This window comes from Macrosteles quadrilineatus, unplaced genomic scaffold, assembly GCF_028750875.1.
Source record: "Macrosteles quadrilineatus isolate MER2022 unplaced genomic scaffold, UCM_ALF_1.0 Scaffold_2__2_contigs__length_208266976, whole genome shotgun sequence".
In the NCBI taxonomy this organism is placed as follows: Eukaryota; Metazoa; Arthropoda; class Insecta; order Hemiptera; family Cicadellidae; genus Macrosteles; species Macrosteles quadrilineatus.
Window position 1 is genome coordinate 35521714 of NW_026542595.1, and position 13499 is coordinate 35535212.

Consider the following 13499-nt stretch of genomic DNA (forward strand, 5'->3'; position numbering starts at 1 on the left):
AACCCTAAATCACATCATTAGAGTAGCTTTGGATCTAATTATTGACTTCCATAATTTAAAATAAATTTGTACCTTCATTGAATACAGTGTGATTAAAAAGTCCCGGAACGGTGTAATATATTTTATATTATAGGAATGAAAGGAGAATAAAGTTATTATAAAGGAATGAAACTTGGTAGGCCCTAAATCAGTTGTAGATATAAATGTATACTCTTTTAAGCTATTATAACTTTATATTATAATTTTTATCTCTTAAGGGGGGCAGCCCACGAGGAGTCAGACGAAATTCTTAAATAGCAGTATTGGTCGAGGTTGGTATCAATTTAAAGATCTCCGTTAGTAAAACCCAATGCATCAAACCCGATCTCAAACGGTCAATGGAGTAAAATATTACAACTGGCTTGCAATAGTACTGTGGGGCGCCCGCTAGAAATCGGAAAAAATCATAAACCTAAGCATAAGTTGATATGCACATCACATTAAATGTCTTTATTATCAGAACACAATGCCGCAAATTTCAGCTCAAAATAAGAGCTGGGTAAAAAATGGGAGCCATTCAATGATTCAAAATGGCAGATTAAAGAATATTTGAACGGCTGCCACTTTTCATTTGGGTTTGCATTTGTTGCATTGCGTGTTACTAAAAAAAAACATCTTTAATTTGATACCATGTAACGACCCAAAATCTGCCAAGGGGTAAAAACCCGATTTTTTAAAGTTTCATCTTAAGTATTATAATTTTCTACGTTCGGGGTAAGCCGCTCCCGCGTTGTCAGTGGAATCGTAGGGGCAAGGGTCCTACGTCATCGTAGAGGGGATGACGCTAGTTACCTACCCCACCGCCAGGGGCGATGGCGAAGAAGGACCAGAAGAGCAGACCTCATGGTCAGTTGTCCACCCGCTACCGAACCTTTGAGACACGCTTGCTGTTTGGAGATAAATCCAACAGTCTTAACGTACTAAAGTCTGGTCTGTTTAAGATTTCCCCCGTTCCTGGTATAGTCCTAAGGCATCAGGTTAGTGTGCTACCGAGTTTATTTGGTTTATTCTCATTTTGCAGAAGTTTTATTATATTTATTTTATTGTGCCGCAGTCGCGCGCAACCCGCACGCTTTTTCACGTACGAGCACACTGCCTTTTGTCTTTAACCAGGTAGGGAAATCATTTAAGTTGCCAGAACGATATCCGTAGTGCTTATTCCTACCCCTGAACGTCCTACTTAGGTTTGATTTAAGAAACCCCGTACCGACTCTGGTGATCGACCGAGTTTAATTTTCCCCGACACGTTTACTTGGGCGATTACCAAGTATAACGCACGAATCACGTTTAGGTTAAGTTTATAATTAATTAGGCTTATTCGCATTCACGATAGGTTATTCAAAATTCTAAATTTAGCTTCTCATATTTTTCGAGTGGCTATGATGAACACTTGTTAAAGGTAAGCTTAACATTGTAAGCATTGTTGTGTAATTAATTTTCTGAGCCAATAATCTCGAAACGATAATTAATTGACGAACACGTTAGAGCCCTGGACTATCTTATTGTAGGCTAAGCTATCAGGACAAATTTAAGGTGTGACAGAATTTCAGGTGAGACGACAATTACTTATTTTAAAATATAATTTTGTCTCTCAACCCGAAATTTCGTCATAACCAAACTTGACCTATGCTGCTGTTTGAGAATTTCGTCTTACTCCTCGTCGGCCACCCCCCTTAAGAGTTACAAATGTAATTCTAGCTTGAAAGAGTAGACATTTATGGTTATTATTGATATGGGTACCAAATTTTATTACTTTATAGAAAGGTAAAAAATACATAACACCCTTCCAGGACTTTTCAAACGTACTTTATGTAGGACTGAGTAAGACAAAACATAATACAACTGAAACAGGTATATTTTTTAGTTTTATCAAATTTATTTTTAAAAAGAAAAATCTAATCAGGATCCATCCTTACCTCACTTAAACTCTTGGCTTTCAATAATAAGAAACAATAACAGCGAAAACGAATTATTATAATACTTATTTTTAATGATCATTATTTTAAATGAAGGTCTTAAAACTCTTTAACAATTAAGAAGGCATTATTGCGTCATTTTTATTTGTGGTAAAGTGTATATTTTATAAGACGACCCAATAATTTACAGGCAATCTGATTTAGGCCTTAGTTACGTTCACATGTGAATTCAGGCTATGCTTAAAGAGACGTGGTAATATAATTTGGATTAAATCCTTTGGCGATTGGCGGGATTTGAACCCAGTACCTCATGAATCGAAGTCCAACGCTCTAGCACATGAGTGATTTGCTTCCCTACATTATAGGGATTACGATTTTGAATAAGCTCAATAATTTTATAAACTTTAGTTTGTAGTTTACTATTTAAGTGACATAACTAAATTTAAGGTTTAGTAAAAATGTTTTACGTGGCTAATTTAGTGCAGACCAATTTAATACTATAGAAGATTAACATAAAGCTAAGCTAGATACTTAAGTTAAATTGAGTCAAGTCAAGATAATCAAATTAATTAGACTGTGTCTTAGGATTAATTGATTAAGATCAACAACACTAATCACTAAGTCCATATCAGTACTTTGTATGATACGTAATTGCAATATAATTAAATCGTTATATTCCATATTTTGTTTCACCTTGTTAGTTTAGTTCTGTTTTAATAATGTGTCTTTATATTTTATCAATAAAGGTATGAAGTCAAAAAGTATATTGACTTTCGGTATAAAATAAGAAGAACACAATGATATGAACTAAATGTCATGTAAGTTATTTAACATAAACATTTAGTGAGAAAATATTTATAGTTATATGAAATATGGCATTTAAAAATATTTTTCAAAAGATTGTGGTTTATTATTTTATATAGGCTTAAAATATACATTACCGTATTTTAGTTATATGCACATCTATGCGATAGCAGTAAACGAAATTACTTGTCAATGTCAGCTTTGAATTGAGCTTTAGTGCAATTTTATTCTATGTTTTGTGGATGGCGTCTTGCCTATTGACAGAATCTTACAGACTCGTATAAAAATTTAATGAATGCATTAATAGTATTGTTATAATTTACTGACAATCTAACTCGTGTAGTTTGCTAGTTATTCCAGTTCAGAATCAGTAATAAACAACAAATCAAACAAAATGGCAAAAACATAAAAACAAAATCAATGAACTTTAGTTCTAAAGTTATGATATATGGGGGTAGATCATCTGTCTTCTTTATTATGCCGCATGTATTATAAAGGTTGGCAGTCTTTTGATACATTATACTCTCATACATCAAACATTTCGTGATGTATTCACCGGTATATCTGCAAGTCTATCATGTAACAAAGAAGATGACCGTGAAGTTTCGAGCGTAATATTGACAAAAATGTTAATACTGTATGAACATGAAGAAGTACTGTACATAAAGAATTATTTATCATTTATTTGAAAAGTTTTTTTAATAACTTTTTTGACATTTTTTTGTTGGTGCTCTCTATTTAATAAAACAATAATTAGCTCACTAAAACATTGTTCAAAACATATTTTTTTAGAAGGCAATAATCTGGTTATATATTCTTATCCATTTTCCTTTTATTAGTCATTGCTACAAACATATGTGGATTTTGATTAAAACATTTTAGGATTATAATATTAAAATATAATGTATTTAAAGAAAATTAGCTTTTTCAGTCTTTTTACTTTATTTGTCATTAGGTTAGCCCTGCTCTGTTTGTTTAAGCTATGTTGACCAGATTTAATTTATATTCTACGTATTGGTTTGGGATGGACAAACATTAATAAAAATACAAAGGAGAATTACCAATGTGGGGCAATCCAATAAAACAAATTCACCAATGCCCAACGTTAAAATCGGATTACTGCTCATTCCATTTTATCGCATTTCTTTACATCACATGTTTCTCAACAAAACATAACTGTGTCATAATTGATTTTCCTATAATTTAAATCGTATAGACAATTTTAAATACATATTGCTATAATTAAATTTCGGATACAAAAAAAATAAAATTTCATATAATTAAAAATATTAATGATATCAAACTTTTAACCCTATTTAGCAAAGTAATACTGTTAGTTATGTTTTTTTTTTGTTTAAGAGATACCCTGTAATTGTATATGTTTATTAGGAGAAGTTATTAAACCCTTACAACTTGTTGCACTATAAACATACCTTGTAGTAATAGAAACTATTTTGTCTAAATATGTGACTTGCATTACTAAAATACATTTTTAAATAATTATAGTCTGGTTATACACAACTGTATTACACGCAGTAAAAATACACAGTGAAATACACTCAGTATCTGGCAATATAGGAACACACAAACTGCTGAGAATATCAGAATCAGGCTAGCTTAGAATAAATTTAGCTGGATTTTTGTTTAGGCCTACAAGGAAATATTTATGCATACGTTACTACAGACCCATCTCATCCGGTTTGAGGTATAGATTGGTGATTGAAAAAGTCAGTTGCACTGCACATATTTTGCCGCTGTAGTAAAACAGAACTTAAAATCTTTGTCTAAATTACATTTTTGGCTGTCCATCCACTTTTTGTAATACCAATTATTTCAGCCTTCTTAAACTATGGATTTATACTTCCAAATCTTTTATAAGGACAAAAGTGTAAAATAATCTTTTACTGTGGTAGTTATACAACTATTTAAAGTCACGACTAAACACGGATCGCTAGACATGTAATACAATATACACTGTTTTCGATAGATTCACCATTTCGAAAATTAACTAAAATTGGAAAGTTGTATGAACAGTGTGTGTAATGAAATTATTGGCTAAACTACCCAACGTCAACAACAATTAAGACTGGATCTAGCTAAAGAATTAGTTTACGAGAACATTCTCCACATGAATATGTACAGAAGAAAATATTTCATAATTTACACACGAAGAAAATGTATTAAGTTACCATTGTAAATAAGTTACCATTGTAGATAAGTTACCATTGTAGATGTTTAGGAACGTATACTGATAAATAAACCTTATAATTGAAAAAGATAAAATTCATAAGAACAAATTTTAAATAAATTTAAAAGAATTGTGGTCATAGTGGATAAAGTCAGAAGATCGGGGTGATGATAAAGAGCGCACTGAAAACTTTGAAATGAAAAATATCTTGGTTAAAACTAGTTTTTGCTCCGAGACAAATCTTGTTATCAGACTCAACATTCACCATCTTTAACCAATAACAATCCTTTGTAAGGTCCAAAGTAAATGAAGTTTAGCTTATTCATATATTATTATTTATTTTATACAGACGACGAATCAAATAGTTTATTGTTGTTAACATCGTTATCTAGTTTTCTACCCATTCATATTTAATAAAATAATAATTTTAAACAACATTTTCTTTTTCTCTAATAATGCAATGAAATTAAAGTAAATCTGTGCCGTTATCTTGTTTTCGTTGAGACATATCGGGCATACGAATTTGAAATATTTTGTATACTTAATTGGATCCAACTGAAATATTATCGTAATAACAAAACATATTTTTTATAGTAGTAAAAAAAGAAGGTATTGTTAATTAAGTACTGTTCTTGTTTAACATATGAAGTTTCTTACCTGATGACCAACGTAATGTAAGGTTTTGTAAAGTAATAATCATAATAATAAAGTAATAATTAATTATCGACGGTACACACTTTTTATAACTTATTCCCCTTATACATAGTAAAAATAAAATGTATTATTTAAATTTTACAGTTTGAGTTTTGGGTGGAAATGACCATTTTGAGTCACCTTGAATCCTAAAAAGTGGTATCGAATGGATGCCTTTGTGTGTGTGTGATGTGTGCGTGCGTGTGAATCTTTAAAGACCTGTGGCACAATTATAATGACATTTGGTACGTTGGGCTACATTCGGAGTATCTTCATGCGTTTTTTAAATTATGATTTTTTTAAGATTTTGCCATATGACAACGGAAAATCGGATTTTAATTAAAAAAGGCTTGAGAGGTTTTAAAACTTCCTATTTTATGGTCCTTTTTATTTGTTGTCAGAATGTTGTAAACCCCAATGCTGTCAACTTTACCGTTAAAAAGTCATTGTATATTTTGTAATTTTACACATAAACTGTAACAGTTACTCTCTCTGATAGTTAATTCATTATAAGTGTTGTCGACTAGCTAATGAGAGAAACTGTGTGTCAGACTGCTGATAGGCCTACCATTTATTGACTGAGGTCATTGTCACTTTTTAATCCTAGTTTTCTTAGAGTACTGATATTTTTTCACAACCAGACCACGCGTTATGGGCACTTTCATGCTCCCTAAAATTATTCTACTTAACCCTTATTCATTTATTTATTTATGTGACGGTAAACACCATTTTTACAATTATTTTAATTGTTGATACATAGTTACACATGCTGACACATAATACACATATGTTGATACATCATACATTATACATAATTATTACACATAATTATACATAATTACACAATTATATATAACTAGCTGTATCCGCGTGCTTTTCCCCGCTTAACTTCATAAGTATTCGCATGGCTCAATCACGTCCTGGTTGAAGTTCGTTCGCTACGCTCACTCACCTTCAGGTTGGAAATCGTTCGCTGCGCTCACTTGTTTTCAGGTTAGCTCGTTCGCTACGCTTACTCGCCTCCAGGTTGATGTTCGTTCGCTACGCTCACTCACCTTTTGGTTGCAAATTAGCTGTTGTCATGCATTTAAAAAAGTCATCCCTTTTATTGTTTATAATACAGTACTTTTATAAAGGTTTTAATATTTAACATTGGAGAATTTAAACGTTGTTAAGTGCACAGGTGTGCTGCGATTGGGGTTTAATACATTTGGACTTATTCAAAAGTAAAATAGTTTTCTGTGCTGCAATCTGTAGAAACACTTTTGCACTATTTCAAATCATGACTAATGCTAATACAGAATGTTGTGGTTATTCAAACGTACAAAACAGTTGGTGAAAGTAAACATCTGCTTTTAAATTATATTTACTAGTGTACCTGTTGCTCGAATTCGAGCAATTGCGAAGCATTACAGGCGACTCAAAGATTATGGAAATACTCACGATCTACACAACAGTTAGATATAATCAAAATCTTTTGTAAATATCTTATATTTTTTTCAAAAAGATGATCTTGTTTTTTAGTGTTTTTAGGAAAAAAAAAACATTATATCTAATTCTTCTACTTGGTTGTGTTCTATGACTTTTTCTATGTTTCCATTGTTTGCAAATCGGTTATTTCAATGATTGCTCAAGAAATGTAGCACAGTGTTCAGTCCAGTTTTATTCAGTTTTATTTTTAGCCTATATCAAATTGTCCAGGATTTCTCGCTCTTTTCCATTGTAATAATTACACCAACCCAAGTTTCGTCTACAGATGCAATATGCCAACGAATATCACCTACGTACAATCTCCAAAAAGTGGTAAAAAAGGCAGAAACCAACCCATACGATAGATATAAGTTAACTCCAAAAGAAATAATTTTAAGAGTTACTGTGATATTAGGATTTTCCACTGATTTGGCAATAGAACATTATATTGCAAAACATGACACGATGCAGAAGAAAATCCAATTTAAAATCAGAAAAACCCATTGCAAATACTGTACTTCATTTTGACAAATTCAATAAATCACAATATTAATATTAATATTAATAATTAAATATTAACAGCTGTTGCATTAGAAAGTAGTGTAGAATTATGAATATGGTCGTAATGTAAACAAATCTAAAGAGGCAACTTTAAAGGCTTCTGGGGCAGAGCCCCAAGGGAATTTACCTCGTTCCTCTTTTGATGGCTCATCTACAGGCCAAGACCTTTCTTTAGAGACCCCTACCAAGTTTCTACGCCCAGCCGTTCTCTCAAATTAGCTGTGACAAAAACCCCGTTTTCCTCCTAAGAATAACATGGGATGGGAATTTAAAGGCCACTGGGGCAGAGCCCCAAGGGAATTCACCATGTTTCTCTTTTGATGGCTCATCTACAGACCAAGACCTTTCTTTAGACACCTCTACCGAGTTTCTACACCCAGCCGTTCTCTCAAAATAGCTATGACAAAGACAGTTTCAAATTAATATATAGAGATTTGTAAACATTCTAGATCAAAAAGTCTGACATTGGCCCACTTAAAACCCTCTGGGGCAGAGCCCTTTTGACGGATCTGCACCGAACTTCACTCGAACCATCCTTGAAAGATGCTTAATAATGCCTAAAAATTTCAATACAATCTGTCGAGCGGTTTCGGAGTCCATAACGTATATACACATATATATACATACATAGTTCCTCTTTTATAGATATAGATTTACATAATACATAATAATACATTTTTTTATGTTGTAAGCATGTACAGAGTTTGGTTTTCCCACTGCTACATGTTATAAAGTTAACTGGGGGCGTTTCCAATAGATCTCAATCACAACATTTCCGTAACAAAAGCTTAAAAAGACACAAACTACAAAGCATTGGGTATTGATGGACTTTGTTTCAAATGTGGTCGATCAAACCATCAGTCTAATGAATGCAAAACTAATCGGAATTATCTTAAATGCACTTCCTGTGGAAAACAAGGCCACGTATCAAAAGTGTGTATAACGTCTCTACTAAAGAACTCTAAAACAAACACCCTGTTGTCTCACTACACAGAAGATGAATCCAGTCACCCAGATGAGTATGGAATCACACAAATCAACGATGTGGAAGATCTTTACATAGTAGCACCAGACTCAGACAAATACATGGTTACAGTCACTATCAACAACAAGCCTCAAACATTTGAAGTAGACTTTGGTGCACGATTTTCCTTAATCTCAGAAACGGACTTTGATCAACTTGGACTTAAAGTGCCACTTCAACCAACTTCTATCTCATTTCGCTCCTATTCTGATCATATAATAAAACCTAAAGGTAAAGTAACTGTGTCAGTCTCTTACAATGCAAAATCACTAAATGCTGATTTATTTATAGTACCTACTGGTCATTCTGCTTTGTTAGGACGAATTTGGATTCGTGGACTTGGAATTGAACTCAGTGAGGTAGACAACAGAAAGCAATCACCAATTAATACAGTTGATGTTAATTTAGTACCGTCTCTAGAGGATATATTCAAAAAATACTCAGCAATTTTCGAAGAAAGAATCGGATGTTTTCCCAATGTTGAAGTCAAACTCCAACTCAGAGATAACGAAAAACCAGTTTTACTAGGGAACGTGATGTCCCTTTCGCATTACGAGAGAGAGTAGAAAAGGAACTTACAACCCTCGAGTCTCAAGGAATCATAACTCCAGTCGCATCAAGTGATTGGGGGTCACCATTGGTTGTTATCCCAAAGCCAGATGGAGGAGTCAGACTATGCGTAGATTACAAGTGTGGGGTTAATTCAAAACTTGTCTCATCTAACCACCCCATTCGACGCATTGACGATGTCCTACATAGTCTCCGCGGATCAAGATACTTCTGCAAGTTGGATCTTCATAAGGCTTATTTGCATCTAAAAGTCGATGAAGAGGGAAGTAAGATTCAAACAATATCAACCCATAAAGGAATGTTCAACATGAATCGTCTCAGTTTTGGAATAAAAACAGCCCCTTCTGAGTTTAATCGAATTTTGTCACAACTGTTAAACGGATTATCAAAGGTAGAAGCATACTTTGATGATATCATTTGTCACGGTGAAACTCTCGAAGATTGTATGAAGAACCTTATTGCATGTTTGGAATGTCTCAAGAAGAATGATCTACATCTTAACAGAACAAAATGTGTTTTCTTCAAGGAAAGTATTAATTACCTTGGACATGTAGTCATTCAATAAGATTCAAAAATGTCCTAAAAAGGTTGAAGCAGTTACTCAGATGCCTCGCCCTAAAAATGTTGATGAGTTAAGACGCTTTCTTGGCTTAGTTACATACTATGCAAAATTCATTCCTGACTTCTCTTCAAAAACACATCCGCTACGATGTTTGCTTCGAAAAGGGGAAAAATTCTTTTGGTCAGCTGCTGCTGAAGCCTCATTTCTGAATCTGAAATCTGAACTTTGTAGTGATACAGTTCTTATCCCTTTCGACCCATCAAAACCAGTTATTCTCACAACAGATGCTAGCCCAACTGGAATTGCTGCAATACTCAGTCATGACATCGATGGTCAAGAAAGACCAATTGCATATGCATCCAGAGCATTGACCCAGGCTGAAACCAATTACAGCCAACTTGATAGAGAAGCTCTAGCAATCATCTACGCAGTCAGCCATTTTTACAATTACGTTTTTGGTAAAAAATTCACTCTTGTCACCGATAATGAACCATTGTCACATATCTTTCATCCAGGACGTGCCCTGCCACGAATGACATCATCTCGCTTATTGCGTTATTCTTCATTCCTCAGTGGTCTTGACTATACAGTTCAATGCAAGAAAGGGAAAGACAATGAAAACGTGGATTGTTTGTCTCGAAGCCCAGTTCAATCATCAATTTCATCTGAACTAACATTCGACAAAGAAATAAACACAATCAATGCAGAAACCTTACTTCAAATCTCCAGCACAGTGATAACCGCAGAAACGATAAAAGAAGAAACAGCAAAAGACCCTGAGCTTCAAGTTCTTTTGCATGAACTGAAAAATAGTCGCAAAGATAGCCCTTACATGATCTCAGACAACATACTTTTCCGATCAGATCGAGTCGTAATTCCCAAACGTCTTCAAAATCAAATTCTAAATGAGCTCCATGAATCACACCTCGGAATTACTAAAATGAAACAGCTTGCTAGAAGATATGTATATTGGGAAGGTATGGACAAAGACATAGAAAGATTAGTGAAAAGCTGTGAAGCTTGTGCTAAAGTTCGTCACAATCCACCAAAGGCTCCGGTACATCCGTGGGATCAGCCCGATGATAACTGGGAAAGAGTACATATCGATTATGCCAGTCCATTGTATGGAAATTATTTCCTCATGTGTGTAGATGCAAAATCAAAGTGGGCAGAAGTTCGCATTCTTCGAAATGCTCCTTCCTCAGTAACGACGATGGCACTACTTGAAAACATTTTCTCGGTTCATGGGTACCCCTCGTTCTTAGTCTCGGACAATGCCACTATATTCAAAAGTGAGGAATTTATCAACTACTGTAAAGAACGTGGGATTTTCCAAAAATTTACTGCTCCTAACCATCCTGCAACAAATGGCCTGGCGGAACGAAACATACAAACCTTAAAGAGAAGACTTATTGCTGCTGCCGATGATCCAACCCCAATTACCACAAAGCTACAAAACATTATGTTCAGATATCGAGCAACACCTTTGGCATCAGGCAAGACTCCAGCAGAGTTGTATTTGAACAGGAAGATTCGGATTAGACTTGACACACTTCTCCCTAACCCAAAGGCAAAGCTTCCATCAAAATCGATTGCTCCTCTTCGCGTCCGCTCTCTTAAAGTGGGGGAGAGGGTTCAGGCAAGAGTTCACCTGGGAAATAAAGACATATGGCAGTTTGGTACAGTCAAGAGAAAATTAGGTCAATACCATTACATTGTTGAATTGGATTCTGGACGAAGTTTAAAACGACACATAAATCAATTGATTTTGACTCTTGTATCCAAGAAGAAAGTTACCTTTACAACACAAAACAAACAAGATAGTTCTGTTGTTCCAAGAAGGATTCCTATTATAGACTGTCAAGCACCACCACAAGAGATCCATCCAGAGTCTGAATCAAATACAAACAATCCAACAGAACTAGACGGTACTCTAAGGGAAGAAAATCTAGACAGACCTCAAGCCACAGAACAAATAGAAAACAAATTAACTCGTCCTTCCAGACAGCGCAAGGTTCCGTCCTATCTTAAGGATTTTGCTCTCCAGCGATTAAGTGGGGGAGAATGTTATGAACATATGTAGTTGTTACCATAGCAACCAAAATGTTTATTATCAAATGCTGTTGAAAATCTTGTCAAATAAAGAAGTTTTATATTGATTAACAATTTTTATCTTAGGAATAAAATGTTACCAACTGAATTATTTGTAAATACAATACAAAAACAATCTCCAGATGATCTTAATAATAACTAAATAAATATTAAAGAACAACAAACATATGACATCTTCTCTTCCCTTTTTTTAAAGACATGTTCTTCTTGGTGGATTTATTTGTCTACCAAATGAGGAAAAACAATTAGGCTCAGTTCCAGGGTCATCAGATGTTTTGGGTTGTAGTTGTCTTAGCATTACCCCGTTGCGACGTAACATTCCTTCGTTTGTCTTAACTGTGTATGATCTTGGAGCTACCTTATTAACTATCTTCCCATCTTCTCTCCTATCAGGAATATACACGTTGCATCCAATAGTGAATTGCTTTTCATCTCTCACTCCATGCCGTTTATTGAAGTAATCTGCTTGAGTTGCTCTATATAGTTTGTCCAATTCTCTAAATGTCTTGTGATCTACCATTTTAGGCTTGAGATCTTTCGTCAATGACGGTAGTCGGGTTCTTAGTCTTCTTCCCATCAACAATTCCGAAGGGCTGTACCCTGATGGACCTGGTGTTGACCTGTACTCCAGTAATGCAAGAGTGGGGTCTTTGTTCTTTGTAAGCATCTTTTTAAGCGTTTGGACTGCTCTTTCAGCTTCACCGTTTGCCTGATGGTGTAAGGGACTACAACAAATAGTTTTAAACCCAAAATCGGCTGCAAAGGCTCTCCATTCTGAGCTTGTAAACTGTGAGCCAGAATCAGAAATTACGATTTCAGGGATCCCATGTCGAGCAAAACAGGCTTTCATCTTCTTGATTAGTTCATCTACAGTCATTGTGGACACATTTATCATTTCCAAGTACCGTGAATAATAGTCCACAACAGCCAAGTATTTGCCTTTCACAAAGTCAAAGTAATCAACTGCTATTCTTTGCCATGGATATTCAGGAGTGTCTGATTGAATCATTTTTTCTGACTTTTGGTTTTGGTGTTTAGCACAAGTGTCACAATTTTCAATCAAGTTATGTATCTCTGTTGTAATTCCTGGCCAAAACACAGATTGTTTTGCTCGGAGGACTGTGCGTGTAGACCCGAAATGACTATCGTGCAGTTTATTAATGATATCTTTTCTAAGTTCAAATGGGATAATAATTCTTTCTTTATAACATATCAAGTCTTCTATTATAGATAGGTCGTCTTTAAAGGTATACCACTTTCTCATACTCTCTGGCACATCCTTCTTATATTTAGGCCATCCATTTTCTGTGTATTTCACCAACATCTGACATTCTTCACACAGGATCTGGGCATTCTTTATTTGTTCCAATCTTGACTGTGTTGCTGGAAAGTTTAAAGATATTACCTTAATGTGTGCCTCTACCTCTTTTGTGAACTCATCTGTAGAATCTGGGATCGGCGCTCGGCTTAATGTGTCTGCTGTAAACATTTCTTTTCCGGGAATGTGTTCGATGGAGTAGTCAAATTTCATCAATCGCATTTTGAATCTCTGAATCCTAG

At 34.5% G+C, this 13499-nt stretch overlaps 1 protein-coding gene across 1 annotated transcript; it reads left to right on the plus strand.

Annotated features, from left to right (window-relative positions):
- The first annotated feature begins 851 nt into the window (after window positions 1–851).
- LOC128984076 (uncharacterized protein K02A2.6-like) lies at window positions 852–11910 on the plus strand. The gene is made up of 3 exons (XM_054403359.1): window positions 852–1016; window positions 8629–8809; window positions 10418–11910. Exons 1-3 carry the CDS (start codon window positions 852–854, stop codon window positions 11908–11910), a joined length of 1839 nt encoding a protein of 612 aa, XP_054259334.1.
- Window positions 11911–13499: the final 1589 nt, after the last annotated feature.